This window comes from Telmatherina bonti (genome assembly GCF_933228915.1).
Source record: "Telmatherina bonti genome assembly, chromosome: 18".
In the NCBI taxonomy this organism is placed as follows: Eukaryota; Metazoa; Chordata; class Actinopteri; order Atheriniformes; family Telmatherinidae; genus Telmatherina; species Telmatherina bonti.
Genome location: NC_136616.1, coordinates 24,562,593 through 24,578,671, shown reverse-complemented (window position 1 = coordinate 24,578,671; position 16,079 = coordinate 24,562,593). Strand labels below are relative to the sequence as shown.

At 39.5% G+C, this 16,079-nt stretch overlaps 1 protein-coding gene across 1 annotated transcript; it reads left to right on the top strand.

Annotated features, from left to right (window-relative positions):
* The first annotated feature begins 1,276 nt into the window (after positions 1-1,276).
* LOC306769172 (uncharacterized protein) lies at positions 1,277-15,843 on the top strand. The gene is made up of 7 exons (XM_079257737.1): positions 1,277-1,313; positions 2,486-4,430; positions 6,088-6,251; positions 6,321-6,541; positions 7,956-8,085; positions 12,167-12,267; positions 13,731-15,843. The coding sequence occupies exons 2-7, from the start codon at positions 2,504-2,506 to the stop codon at positions 13,951-13,953; spliced, it is 2,766 nt and encodes a 921-aa protein (XP_079113863.1). The 5' UTR covers positions 1,277-1,313; positions 2,486-2,503; the 3' UTR covers positions 13,954-15,843.
* The last annotated feature ends 236 nt before the right edge of the window (positions 15,844-16,079 follow it).

The following is a 16,079-nucleotide window of genomic DNA, read 5'->3' as shown; positions in this document are numbered from 1 at the left end:
AAAGATTTGCAGCTGTTCTGGCACTGAATGCATCACAAAAACAAGCAGTGAATATATATATATATATATATATATATATATATATATATATATATATATATATATATATATATATATAGAGAGAGAGAGAGAGAGAGAGAGAGAGAGAGAGAGAGAGAGAGATATGTATATATACTGCTCAAAAAAAAAATAAAGGGAACACTTAAACAACACAATATAACTCCAAGTCAACCACACTTCTGTGAAATCAAACTGTCCACTTAGGAAGCAACACTGATTGACAACCAATTCCACATGCTGTTGTGCAAATGGAATAGACAACAGGTGGAAATTATAGGCAATTGACAAGACACAAAATGAGTGGTTCTGCAGGTGGTGACCACTACCTTCTTCAGGTAGTGCAGCTCATCCAGGATGGCACATCAATGTTAGCTGTGCCAAGAAGGTTTGCTGTGTCTGTCAGTGTAGTGTCCAGAGCATGGAGGCGCTACCAAGAGACAGGCCAGTACATCAGGAGACGTGGAGGAGTCCGTGGGAGGGCAACAACCCTAGGAGTGAATGTGAGTGTGTATGGTTGTATGTCTGTCTGTGTAGCCCTGCGATGGATTGGCAACTTGTCCACTTGCCCAATGTGTTTGTTTCATATTTTTAATATTTGAAACAAATTTTCAGAAAACTTTAAGTAGCCTATGCTCAAGACCTTTTAAATCAGGTCTAAAAACACATATATTTGTGGTAGCTTTTGATTCAAATAAGGACTTATGTAGATATATTTCTTTTAGTTTTAGTTTGTCTATTTTAAATTAATCTTTTTGTTTCCTTTATCATTTCCATTTAATGTTTCATGTAAGAGTTGAGTTCTGTTCTTGTACATAAAATGTGCAATACATAAAACCTGTCATGCCTTGCTTTATTTTACAGCTGTTTTTGACACTTTAGTTTGCTTAAATTACATATAATTCCTGTAAATTCTTTTGTCTGAAAGCTTCCCAGTAGCATATTGTATTGGAGTCTGAAATGGGACATTGCGAAGTACTTTATTGTAAATTGTTTAGCTTTCATTTAAAAGCCTTCCTGAACTTTAAAAAGTTTGTAAAAGTATGGAGCTCACTTCGTTGTAATTGAGTTAGTTTTGTAGACTGCAATAAAGCTACTTTTTCTGAGACAAAATGTTTTTCTTTTGCTCCTTGTTTTGTCATATCTGGCAACACAGACACTGACGTAAAAGGGGAGGTACAGAGTGAAAGCGAAGACGTAAGCGTATGACACTTTTTGATAAGAGATTGCAACAGAAGACGCCCAGCTTTAACGCTGTAAGTAATTTTACCAACGATTACATTCACTGTAAATTCAGTGTAAAGACCTGGTTTGGGTTATTTGGAGTAGTAACACTTCATCCTCATTGGTCGATGTCTGAACAACATGTTTTACATTAAGGCGGTGTCCCACCGATATTGTTTATTGCGTTTTTATTCGGATTTATGAGTCATTGTAGCAAACTGAGTAGTTTACAGATATTGATAAGCTGTAGTCTACGTAATTTACCCATAGGATCGTAAAATACCATTGTCGGTCGGTAACTGTCATTGGCATTAACGTTCAGTTTTTCCAATAAATTGGAGAAAAAAAAAACCTAAGACTTCTATAAAATGTTATAGTGTGTTAGTAGGCTATGTCACCAAGTGAGAGGATTACAAACGAGTAAATATTTTGGGCAGTGGCGGATTTAAGAGATTTGGGGCCCCAGGCAAAGGCAGGCTTGGGGCCCTATGGTAAATATTGCACTTTCTACTCCACCACTGTAGCCTATATTGTTTGCGTTGCTAAAAAACAGCCAGTGTAAAAGTCTCTGCTGACTGAGAGGACCGTGTATAATGACAGAGAAGGGTTGCTTCACTCCATGGTACGAACTGATCATTTATTGTGACGAGTCATTCTTTAAGTGACAGATCAACTCACTGACCGCATCACACACACACACACACACACACACACACACACAGAGATCACATTAGGTACTAGTGCGCGGCCCTCTATACCTGAAGGGGGGGGCCCGAGACACACATAATCCTTCTCCTGACAGTTTAGCGAATGCATTTTAATCAAAAACACAATTTTTGTTAGTAATAAGTAAGTAATAAATAACCATAAGTGTATGACAAGTTTTATGGGGCCCTAGGCAACTGCCTAGTTTTGCCTAATGGTAAGTCCACCCCTGCTTTTGGGATATCTTATGTGTTGGGAATCATTTTGTAACAACACAGGCCCTAATCAGGTGATTCCTTTAGCTTTTTCTCTTTTTTTTTTTTTTTTTTTTTTTAACGGTGGTGACTAGAGTTGAACAATGAAGAGAATGAACACAATGCACCTTTAAAATTCAGTGCTAAGATGATTCATTTGATGGTAGTCTCTATATATATGACAATGGCACTCAGTTCTGCAGATAGCCATTCATATAAGCTGTGATGTCTTTTTCTCCTCACAGGATACCTGAAGCAACAAAATGAATATCATCACACAGTTACAACTGACAATCACTCAGCCGACGGAAACCCATCCTGTAATACAGTGTATACTTAACAACAACCTAAAGAAGCTCAAGAAGTTACTAAAGGACAACAATGTTAATGGACTTTATCCCTGCAAAGAGTGGAATGATTACATAACTCCTCTGATCGCTGCTGTTGTAAGCCAGAGTGGTGATATCTTCCATTACCTTCTGAGTCAAGGAGTGGACCCAAATTTTCCTTCCCAGAGAGGTTTCACATCTCTACATTATGTCTCAATATCCAAAGCGCCACTTATTTTTGTGAAGGAGCTGCTTCGTGCTGGAGCGAATCTGAACGGGTGGAATATCATGACACCACTACAAGTTGCTGCTGCCCATGACAGAGAGGATATTGTGCAATTTCTACTTTCTGCTGGTGCTCAAGTGACTTTGTTACCAATAACTGATCCTCAGCATCTAAATTCAATAAAAAAATTGGCTCAGATAATAAATAACTTTGCAAACAAAGGAGATGAATTGTGTGCCAAAATCTGCTATTTTTTGGACATGGAAATTGCTCTACGTGAGGCGTCGCCTGAGGAAGTGTTGAGAACTTATCACAGTCACATGCTGCGAGAGGATCCTCAGACCCATTTGACCATGATTGAAGTGCTGTTCAGTGTTACTGGGCCTGGGGCAGAGAAATATTGCCAAGGAAGTATCAAATGGCTTAAAGAAACTGAAAATGTGAACACCTACATTGAGGGTGCAATCAGTCGTTTTGCAAGCATCCCCAAGGCACACATACAGAGGTCTATTGGGAGTTTGCATGCCATCTTCTGCACAATGGAAGACATACTAAATGAGCAAGCACTGGCTATAATTCCCCACCTGCTGGAGCTGCTTTGTGTAAAAGAGAGACCTGATATTTTGGAATCTGTCCTGCAAACTTTATATGTGATAACGCAGAAAACAAAAGGCACAGATGGCTGGGATTCCACCTTCACAGAGAAATTGGGCAAAACCGTCGCTCCTTTTGTTATGGAGCAACACTCCCTTAACATCCGAATGTACACATACGGTATATTTGCAAACTTGCTGGCTGTGGAACATGCAGCTAATGCTATTAGATCAGTGGGGATACTTTCTGTACCTGAGGACATAATGATTTCTGCAGCTATGACAACTAATGACAAGCTGAAAGAGGTTCTCAAACGTTTGAAAAACTATCTAAGCAAGCTGAACTCTGATTGTGAGGGCAATGAAGCTTTACCTGAACCTAGAAAAAACAAGAAAAAGAAGAAGAAAAAGGCAAAAAGAAAGGAGAAGGAAGAGGACTCAAATGCTAAAGTTGCTATTGCTGCAGCCAATGCAGTTACAATGGTTTCTCCTGCAGATGCGACTTCAGTTGGACAGCTGTTCCACAGTAACAGCACCAGTTCATCAGAAGAAAGAGCATGGCTGCAAATCAGCGAGCGATGGAAGGAAAAACTAGAGAAACTTGTTTGCATTCGTGACAGTACGGTATCCAGAATTGGCAGCATTATTTTGGCAGTGAATGATGCAGAATTCCGTATAGCAAAGGGTAGTGATGGAACTGAGGTCTTCTTGGGGCTGAGGGACGACGGCACAGAAGTTGCGATAAAGAGAATGTCTAAAAGCAATTATCAAGTTTTAAAGAATGAGGAAGGAATCCTGCGACTTCCTGAACTTGATCATCCATTCATTGTACGATACATTGATGCTGCAGAGGACCAAAACTTTGGATATCTTGGTCTCCAGCTTTGCGAATACACCTTGGAAGAGTATATCCGAGATAATGATGATGACCCGCTAATCCGACAGAAACTTGTTTATGAGGTTCTTGACAGTTTACGGGTTCTTCACTGTCAAAATCCTCAAGTTCTCCACCGAGATCTCAAACCGCAGAATGTTTTGATTGGTAAGACAAATTTAACACTGACACCCGAAGTTCAGAAAATGCATTATCCCCCTTTTCAAAGTGGTGAAAATAAAAGTAGAGATAACCATGGCTTTAACATTTCTGTGCAGGTTTTTTTTTGTTTTTTTTTTTTTCCTTTTTGTGCATGCATGGATTCTCAGCAGTTTTCACCCACAGTCCAAAGCCATGCGTGTGAGATTAATGAATAAATCTTAGTTGGTCCTAGAAGTCAGTTAGTTTAATTGAAATCATACTGGGGAGGGTACAATGAAGACAAAGTTGCAGCTAGTAATTATGAAGAACTTGAAAAGCACTCAGAAAGCACAAACCTCAGCCAACTGCAATGTTAAAGAATCCTTTAAAAAAAATTCCTGGATCTAAACGGTGATCTGGATCACCACAAAAATTAAATCAATTCTTCCTTTTCACATTTCCAACAACTCAGGAAAATTTCATGAAAATCCTTTCAGTTATCTTGAACTTAAAAAGACAAACAAACAGATAAACGCCAGTAAAAACAAAACCTACTTGGCAGAGGTAATAATACCAAGGAATAACATGCAGTCCCTTGCAGTGTCTACACAGGGTAACAAAGCTTTCTTATTCACAGCTCAGTAAATTTACTATTTGCCACAATTGTAATTTATTTTGGCCTATTTTATGAGTCAGCAAAAAGAGGTTTTATATAAAGAAGGTAAAAGTGGGCATGTGGCTACTGGTTGCTGTGGTGCATGTCCACTGGGACAAAGACAGACATAGATTTAAAATATTCCACACCAATTGTAACTATACCTCCACTCAGTTGTGCTATAAAATATATTGACCATTTAAACACTAGTAAACTATCTAGCAGTGGACCACCTAACTACACTAACTAACTACCACAGAACTAACTTTTACATAGAAACAATTATAAGTGGTTATAGGTCATTCACATGCTTCATGCTGTTAGTTTTACTGTGTTTTTTTTCCCATAAATTCAGACATACCTTTTGAATCAATTTTTTATTTTTTTTTGTCAATCATTTCTGTTTATTACACAGACCATCTCACATAATGTCTCAGTGTAACAAGTCACCAGGGCCGGTTTAAAAGTGCACAGGCCCCTGGGCCCAGAGTGTTCCAGGGGGCTCCTTCCCCACCACATTTTGAAAATTGTAAATGATACACTGTGAAACGAACATTTCTAACATCTCTCAGCCAATGGTACCAATAGCAAGACACTAGACACTGGTGTAACTATCTGGCTTTTATGTACATTTTGTTTCATGTCCAAACTGCTGGTGTTTCGACTTGGACCTCAAGTGGACTTAGGCCCCTGGGCCTGTGCCCATAATGTCCATTGGATAATCCGGCCTTGCAAGTCACCTTCTATTTTACACTTTTATTCTAAAAAAAATTAGAAGTCTGGAACATAACAGAAAGTCAGTTCTTTCATACATTATATTGAGTATTACAATCCACGAGTTGCACGGATACAACCCCAGTTAGTACATGAATAAGTGAATGCTAACGCATTCCTAAAACCTCGATTATTAACCTTATATTAAATATTCTTTATCCAAAATTGGTAAATCTTCCCATAATCACTTTTCTTCTTTTTCTTCTTTAATCTTATGTGTGACACTCTAAGTAATTTTTAAACATTTTCCTGTAGATGTCAAGGGAAGAGCGAGATTAGCTGATTTTGGCATTAGCAGACGTTTACTCAAAGACCAAACAACCCTGCGAACAGCCAGCGCAGGAACAAAGTGTTGGATGGCCACAGAAACTCTTGCAGATGAGTCTGACATACCATACAAGTCAAGCACTGATGTACAGGTGAGTTATTCTGGCTAATAACCCTATTTGGTAAAATACCAGAACTGACATGATGTGTTCATTTTCAAGGTGGCAGGAATGCTGATTTACTACATCCTCTCTGGAGGACACCATCCATTTGGCAAATCTTTTGAATGTGAGTTCAACATTTACAATGGAAAGTACAGTTTGGATCATGTTAAGGATGTGGTGGCCAAGGATCTCATCGAGTGGATGATCAATAAAGAGCCAAAGAAAAGACCCAAAGTGGAGGAATGCCTGAGTCATCCCTTCTTCTGGTCCTGTAGAAAGTAAGAAACCAACACTGGTGGTGATATAACAATCTAAATAAGATCAGTTTCTTATTTGGTTTGGTGTGGACTGAGGTGTGATGGAAACTATTCACAATATCCTCAATAGATTAGTCAGAATGAATTTATGAAACATTTACAAATATAGGATATACCCAGAAATGTTAGCTTCACAAAGAAAAATCACAGCGTAAGTACAGTTTAATACATTTTCTTTTTATCAACACTAAAAGGCAACTGTGGCTACATTGTGGCATTGGATGAGAGTGTCTTCAACGGTCTGTTCTTGCAATCTTTACTGATATTTGCACTGATGTTCTATTCTACAGTCATTTAGCAGACGCTTTTATCCAAAGCGACTTACATACATGCTCATACCACGATAGGCATGTATGTTACAGTTGTATCTGAGATGTTGTGGTGTGAGATCTGTGAAGCTGTGGCAATGTGACAGATGACCTTGAGGTTAAGCTTAAGACGTCTTCTTTATCATCTTAAAGAATCAACTAATGTCCATCATCTGTGCAGTGGCAGTTTGAAATTGGATGACAGGTGTCTCAAGTATCCTTAAATTCTTTGTCCTCATCGTCAAGACCTTAAGCTATTCATCTTTAAGAAATTAGCCACATATATAATTAATAAGATATGTCAAGTAGAATTTAATTTGTAGGCAATTTAGTAATTTAAATTAGGTAATCAGTGTAAATTGGACCTCCTATCTCCCTAAACACGAGTGAAAATTGTTGCACCAGTTTGATTAGTTGAATATAAATGGTTTGTTTTAGTTGTCTCACCTGGAGCAGCCAAATTAACCATGCACTCATACACGCTACAGTTGTAACGAAGGACTCCGAGACAAAGATTATGAACAGGTTTATTTACAAACGGGGGTTGACTGGTCTCACCAAGCTGATGGGGAAGCAGCTATAAAGAGATGATCCAGAAGACAGGCAGGGGTTCAAAACCAGGATGACAAGCTGAGGAGTTTACAAGACAAGGAAGGATCAAAACCAGGAAGTCATATCACAGAGAATCCAGAGACAATCAAGGGGTCAAAACCAGGGAATCAATCCAAAAGTGATCTTCAGGGTTGGTGAGTGAGTCGGGGCCTGGGAAGGGACAAAGGGAAATGGCTGCGAGCAGTTCTGAGGTCCGACAATGAATGACTGGAGACCTGCTGAGTATATAGCTGGATACCTGAATAGATGAGAGGTGAGAATGATTAGTAATCAGAAGACTGGCTTCGAGGGAAGTTGGCTGGGGTGGGCGTGTCCGTTACAGAGCCTAGTGCAGGTGTAACAGCAGTCTCTGTAACATTTTTAACACTCGTCATTTAAGTTCTAATGTTGAGTTCCTGTCATGCGTGATGTTTGTTTATTTCATACTTTATAGAGCTTGATTTATTTTTTAACAGGAAAGCAGAGTACTTGAGAAGAGCTGGCAACAGGGAGGAGGCTTCAAACTGTCGAAATGCTGACGAGGAACTGATTGATTCACTTGAAAAGTGTGCGAAGGATGGCTCCTTCAAAGACTGGAAAAATAAGGTGAATAGGAGAAAATAGATCTAATGTTTTAGTGATGCACTGCAAAGTCAGATTTAGTAAGGTATATTGAAATAGATTTACCGCACAAAACTGCTGTGTAGTATTTATGTATGAACATTACAATTGAACAGCAAAACTAGATTTAATTCAATTTAATTTATTCAGATCTCCATTAGCTGTTAAAAACAGCTGGTCTACCTGGAGTCTGTTCACCATGCTCCCATACAATCTATTTACAATATTTTAACAATGAACAAATATGTAATTGTATTTAAGTGAAAAACACAATACCATATCATTCATGCAAATTATGATTAAATTATCTTTAATACTACATAATGTCATGTTTAAGCCTTTTGATTTAAATTGCCAATCAAAAGACAAGGTAAGTTTATTTTTAAAGCACAATTCAGCATTAGGGGATTCAGATTACTTTACAGAGATATTAAAGCATTAGAAAACAAGAGGCATAATTTCAAAATAAAAACTAAAGAGAAATAAAGAAAGGAAAGATCATGAGATAAAAAACTATTAAACACATGATCAAGAAAATAAAAATAATCATCTCAATAGAAAGATGCAGATTTGGACTGTTAAATTAAACATAATACGCAGCGAAGAACAGGTGAGTCTTTACCTGGTTTTAAATCAACTGCGTGTTTCAGCTGTTTGGAGACTTTCTGGGAGTTTGTTCCAGATATGTGGATCATGCAAGCTGAATTCAGTTTCTCCATGTCTGGTTCTGATTCTGGGACCTTATAAAATACCAGATCCAGATGACCTGAGGTAGGTTCTTATTGGGTCAAAAGGTCACAAAACTTTAAAGAGCAGCAAAACTTTAAAGTCTATCCTCTGATGGACAAGCAGCCAGTTGTAAAAGGACCGGACAGCTCGTACAAAGGGGTCCTGTTCCCCATACTCCTAGAGTACCCCCCATTGGAGTCCCTGGTGGACACGGTCAAATGACTTCCCCAAGTCCACAAAGCAAATGTAGACTGGTAGGACAAACTCCCATGGCCCCTCCAAGACCCCAAAGACCGTATAGAGATGTTCCACTATTCCATGACCGGAACAAAAACCACACTGCTGCTCCTCAATCCAAAATTCTACTATTTGACGGACCCTCCTCTCCAGGACCCCTGAATAAACCTTTCCGGGGAGGCTGAGGAGTGTGATCCCCCCTGTAGTGTGATCCCACCACCTCAGTCTGCCAGTCCAGAGGCACTGTCCTCAATGTCCACCCGATGCTGCAGAGGCGTACCAGCCAGGACAGCCCCACAGCATCCAGAGTCATAAGAAACTCTGAGCGGATCTCATCCACCCCTGGGGACAAGCTTGCTCTGACAGGGAACTTTGCCAGACGTTCCCAGCAGACCCTTACAATACATTTGGGCCTGCCAGACCTTCCTCCACCCACCATCTGAGCCAACTTACCACCAGGTGGGGATCACTTAACAGTTCCACCCCCTCTTCAGCCTAGTGTCCAAGGTATGTGGTCAGATGATAGGATCCCAAAGTTGATCATGGAACTGTGGCCCAGGGTGTCCTGGTTCCAGGTGTACATATGAGCACTCTTATGTTCTTTTTTTTGTGTCTTGTCCAGCATTTAAGCAAGCAGAATGATTGTTTGCTGAGCAAATGTACTTTGCCAAGGGAAGCTTTACTGGCATAATGATCCCCTTGATTTTCAGGATTTTTATTTTATTTCTCTATTTATTTTAAATTATTGTTTCCATTGTAGAGTTTGCACTCCTGGACCAGACCGTAGAGGACAGAAGAACACACGTACATTTACATATGCACACACATACAAATACACACCAACTTTAGAATCATATTTCCCACTTGGAGGCCAAAGCTATCAATTGTCGGAAGCACCAGAAACTCACAAGTTAAATATAAATGAGAAACACACAAAGAAAACTAGCTGCTGTTACTGGATCAGCCTGCAGGACGTCTCAGTGACTGTGTCACATGCAGAACATACAAAGTGGAACGTGTTCAAAGAAGAGTGATCATGCCAGTGTGACCCCGCCCACAAAAAGGCAAGAGGCAGGCCAGGAGGACCCCCGAGACCCGAGAAACTGGCAGAAACTCCCAAGCACAGACCCGAAACGCCCCAACCCGGAGCCAGCCATGCACCCACCCAGAAGGTGCCAGAGGGGGGGACCAAGCCAGAGTCCCCCACAGTCAGGGGGAACAGGCCCCAGCAGGCCTGGACCAGCAAGGACCGATCCCGCTGGGCACTGGCCGCCCAAGGCAGACAGAGCTTGGGCCCCAAGGCCCAAGAGCCTGAAGGCAAACCCCACCCCCGCAGGCAAAGGGCCCAGCCCACGCCAACACACACTCACACACACACACACACACACACTCACATATATACCCACACGCCCACACTCTCACGCACACCTACTCCCTCATTAAACACATCCTTCCCACCCAATCTCACTACACGCTCCATCTCACACTCCCCTACCCCCCTGCCCCACTTACATACTCCCCCATACATCCCATAACACCCCCAACACATCTCCTCCAATATACACCTCAACATGCACCCCCCCTTCTAAACCCCCATTCACACAATCCCTTCTTTATACACACCCCATCACACACACATCCCCACTCCCCCTCCAATCACCCACTCCTCACTACACGCATACCCCAATCCAACCCTCCACCTCCACTCATACATTGTCCCCTATGCGTGCCCACACCTCCCACCCAATACCTCCATCTCTACCCACCCACACACACTCCATCAAACACCCCCTGTCCCACCCTAACTAACATACAACCCCTTTATTCATGCACACATCCCATCGCGCAATCCCCCATCCCACCTTCACTCTACACACACACACACACCTCCATACACCCCCTCCATCCACATTCACTCTTCTCCTTATACACAAGTACACTCCAACATACCCACACCCAACCCATCATGCCCCCTACCACATACACACCCCCACCCATCTGCACACACCCACCCCTCTCCCCTATCCCAGCATCCACCCATTTTCCTACACTCTTATGTTCAAACATGGTAGTCATTAAGGACAATCTGTGATGAACACAGAAGTCCAACAACAAAACACCACTTGGGTTTGGGGCGTGGACGATGCCTCCCAATCACTTTCCAGGTCTCACTGTCATTGCCCCATGAGCATTGAAGTCCCCTTGCATAAGGGAGTCCCCAGAGAGAGCTTCCTCCAACACTCCCTTCCAAGGACTCCAGAAAGGGTGGGTACTCTGAACTACTGTTCGATGCACAAGCACAAACAATCTGCCCCCCCACCTAAAGGCAGAGGAAAGCTACCCTTTCATCCACTGGAGTAAACGCCAGTGTACATGCTCCAAGCCAGGGGTGCAATGAGAATGCCCACACCCACTTGGCATCTTTCTCGAGAGTACTGGTTCCAGAGCCCAAGCCATGTGTCGAGGCGAGTCCAACGCTATCTCGCCAGAACCGCTTAATCCTCCACACAAGCTCAGGCTCCTTTCCTGCCAGAGAGTTGACGTTTTACGTCCCTAGAGCCAGTTTCTGCAGCCAAGCATTGTACCGCCAGGGTCCCTGCCTCTTGCAGCCGTCCAGCTCACATTGCACCTGATCCATATGGCCCCTCCTGCAGGTGGTGAGTCCACAGGACATGGGGCACATGTAACCCTTACGAGCTGAGCCCAAACGGGCACCATGGAAATGAAAGAAATACAATAGTTAATGGATTGTTTCTCAGCTGTTCCATTTCAGCAACTGTATTAAACCTGCACACTCCTCTACATGACCCTCTGCTGTGTCTTGTTTTGTCAAGTCAGTAATGCAAAATAAGCTTGGAGACAAATCAAACATGAAACAACTTCCATGGTGACCCATCACATACAGTTTCCTCTACTGTAATTGTATGGCTATTGTGACGTGACATGTTAAAGGCTTACTGTGTGCTTAAAAAATGTACTCTTATCAGGTTAGAAACTACACGGCTCTTAACTCAGTTTGTTGTTCACCTCTGTAATGTATCACAACAGTTCATTTATTTATTTATTTAGTTATTTATTGATTTATTGTCTTGTCTTGTAGTTTCCAGAACAGCTGATTCAGAAGATGGATGGCAAAAAGAAAGTCTATCCTAACAACATACTAGGATTGCTACGTTTCATTCGCAATCTCCATGAGCACTAGTAAGTTCAACTAATTTTAGTGTTTTTTCAAACTTTTGTTACTTTAAAAAGAAAAAAGAAAGACTTTTGTTTACATTTGATGGTTAAGAAATACATTGTGCATGTTGAACCTGCTTTGTAGTTGAGGGTGCAGATGTCCTGTTTATGTTGATTTGATGTTGATTATGTTGATTTCATGACAATATTTATTCATCAAAAATAATGGGGAGTTGTTTAATGCCATGACCTTCATTCCACTTTATTCATGTAAGTCTAAAGGCGTGACAAAGGATTGATTGACAGTTTATATAACATACTTTAAATTAGAGGTCAACTTGTTGGGGCATGTTAAGCCCAGAAGGCCAGAAAGTGTGAAAATCTGGGCATTAAAAGGGTTAAGTTTGTACATTCTACTAACTACCAACACAGTGCTCTGTGGAAAGAAAGGACATGTAATTGAGAAACAAAATATAAATAAATTAACACTATAGGTGTCCAATATAGTTGACACCTATTTAAAGGCTGTTTTCGCATGCATTCATAAGTGAGGGTGGTATATTTGCAATTTTGCAACTTCAGTAGACATTTACAGTCACCGAACACACCGCCACTCACTGAAGAATAAACAAATATAGTATAAAATTTCATATATACATGTACATGTAATTACCAACTTTCACTCTGTGATTTAAAAAAAAGGACAAGAAAATTATACTAGTTAATTTTTATAGAATATTTCTGCGATATAAATATGAAAATATATGATTTAATAAATATTTCTATTGAATAGATAAAATAAATAAACTAAATAAAAAGTCAAATCATAATAAAGACAAAAAAGTGTTTACATACATGTCTACATACATGCAGAAGTAAAATATTTAAAAGTTTTTAGTAATATTTCATGCATCAGAAGGTTAAACGGTAAATTGTTTAAAAGATAAATGGCTTGAGGAATAAGCCATTGTTTTAAAACATTTGCATTTTAAAGCTTCAGGCTTAATTTGATGCTTTCATTGTATGTTTATCATGGCAAGTTTCAAACCACTGACAAGGGAAGTAAAGAGGTTGTGTTATCTTTCTGTACAACTTCAGTTCTGCAGAAATGTTTGTATGCTGTAGATCTCAGAGCTGTAACCTCATTAAACGTCAAAAGTAATATAATATTTCATGAAAAATAATGGCTTTTCTTGAATTTGATAGCAGCAACATGTCAATATAAATTGGGATGAGGGCAACAAAATGCAGGAAAAGTCAGTGATACTAAAAGAAAATATCATAGGAACATATTATAACTAAATTTGTTGCGAACAGTAACATGATTTAATATTTTGACCATCTTACAGAAGAAAATTCTCTCTGAAAAAAAGTCAACCAAATACAAACAGACAAACAAAAAACTATGTATCTGGAAACAACAATATTCCTGAAAGTGTCCAAAGCTTTTCACTTTACTGTACCAAACGTTTCTTTCTTTTTCACAGTGCTAAGGAAGCAGTGGATGTTGATGTCCTGGCATCATTTCCTGACCTGTTTGGATGTATCTACAAGTTTGCTCAGAACAGTGGTTGGAATAAGGACTTACCTTTAAGTGAAATGTTTCAAAAAGAAGCCTTAAATACTGACTTCATGATACCCTCAGCAAACACCAAGGAGCTTCTACATGCCCCAGTTCAAGAGTCTCAACTTAGTGACACAGGACTTTAAAGCCCAAGCCCAGAAAAAATTGGGAGAAAAGTCACATTTTTAAAATCTGAAATCTTTATGTGGCCCTTTCACAAAATATAAAAGAAAATGAACAAAATAATTTTTATGTATTTAGCATTATTGTTGTGTATAATGTCAGAATTATTGTAGTGCAGACAAGTATCACATGGGACTGAAGATATGAAAAGATTATGTAAAATATCATAATTTAATAAGAATGTGCTCCATCCTTGCTGTCATCTTCAATGTTGTGTCTATATACTATAGTACTGTCTAGGCACCGCTGTGGAGCTAATCTGAGGACCATATGCAGTTTGGAGGTCTGAAGCGAATAAAAGTTAGTAACCTCTGCGCAGTATGCTCCTCAGCATCCACTGCTCTGCTCTGTCATTTTCCATGGCTACCACTTCATAGATGAGCTGTTGTTCTCAATTGCCTCAGCTTTGTTATAATACCACTGACAGCTGGTTGGAGTATTTAAGGATATTTCATGACAGGTCTTGTTGCACAAGTAGCATCCTGGCACGTTACCATGGAGGAATTCATAGTGAGCTCTTGAGAGCAATTCTTTTTTTTTTTTTCTTTTTTTTTTAAACAAATGTTTATAGAGGCAGTCTGCCTCTGACTTTTGAAAGGATCAAAACACCTGAATTTCATTATTTGGATGTATGAATGAATACTCTTGGCATACAGTGTATATTGCAGTATGCGAATGACAAATTAGGGCAGTGTCTGCATCATTTTGGTTAGTTTAATTTAATGCTGTTTTCCATGTGTCATTACCTGGAACTTATATAAGGTTATATTTATCTGATATTAAGACCGGGTAAGGATCAGATTGTGAATTTTATGACTACATAAAGCCTTAGAACTGTACTTACGTTTTACCATGTGTACAGATGCATGGATGGATGTTTTTTGTTTACTGTTATCTCAACTTCTCAAGCATTATTCAGATATTAAAAGATTTATGTACAAAGCCTGTCAGTGGCCAAAAAGGGGAGGACATATTTTACAATAGCTGTCATACACTTGACATGCTGTGCTTTTTTTTTTTTTTTTTTTTTTTATCTCTGGTAATTTTTTTTAATTGTGCACACAACATAAATTAAAATAGTCAAGCAATCCTTGATGCAAGTGTGACGGACCTTCACAGTTAAATATAGTCATGTGGAATGTGGAATAGTAGATTCTGCAAAGTCTGCATAGTAAGTTGACAAAAGTAGATCCATCTTTTGTTTAGAATTATGTGGAATGGTGGGTTGAAAGTGTAGATGTCTGTTAGACTAAAGTTCAGTCAATTTCAGTCTTTTTTTTCCTGACTCAAAATGTATGAGAGCAGAAGAGGCCTTTGTTTGGTGTAAAGTCATGTTTGGTGAAGATGAACGATCTTGGAGTTGTTTGCGAGGCAAAACAACCAAGTTATTTTTTTCCGTCATCTGCATGCCCTGCCCCTGCATTTGGGCATCAGCTGACCAGTTATTTTATCAGGACGGCATTAGAGATGCTACCACTTTTCCCACTCTTAGTTTTCATTCCACTGAAAAGGCAATTTGTGGGCTTTGTTTTAGACATTTAGCTGTATCAAAAGAGTAGGGTTTGTGTGTGTTTTGCTGTGTTTTGGGTTATCACAATATGCTGGTTGTTTCTTTTTAATTCCATGCATGGTAGTTTGGTTTTGCAACATTGCTCCATCAGGGATTCCTGAAGCATAACTCATTGTCTTTCATTTTTTACTTTTTGTATGGTTCATTGGTTTGATCTATTGAGTCCAGCGAAGTGAAAGTACTACCCCACACTTTTGACATCCAGCACTTTTTTTACCACTAATTCAAGTTTTAAAGTATTTTATTATCTTGTAAATAAATTGATATTTGGAGTATCGTTGTCTCATCATCCAGTTTATTACTCTATATGTTCATTGTGTAACTATGTAGTATATGGATATTATGTATTAAACAGATATACAAACCATGATAAAGAGAAAAAAGTATAAATTCTTTACCAAAAAATGGATACTTCTTCCCTTTTTTCAAACTTCACATTGATGTTCATTGTGTCTTTGTCTTTATTTTATATATATTTTTCTTTTTTATCTTCTTGCTTTACACACATGTATATGAATA

What these genes read in the sequence shown, in the direction of transcription:
- LOC306769172 (XM_079257737.1), top strand. Translation starts at nt 2,504, where the DNA reads ATGAATATCATCACACAGTTACAACTGACAATCACTCAGCCGACGGAA. An exon ending in ACCGCAGAATGTTTTGATTG is followed by an intron (nt 4,431 to 6,087) that starts GTAAGACAAATT and finishes ATTTTCCTGTAG; the next exon opens with ATGTCAAGGGAAGAGCGAGA. An exon ending in TCAAAGACTGGAAAAATAAG is followed by an intron (nt 8,086 to 12,166) that starts GTGAATAGGAGA and finishes CTTGTCTTGTAG; the next exon opens with TTTCCAGAACAGCTGATTCA.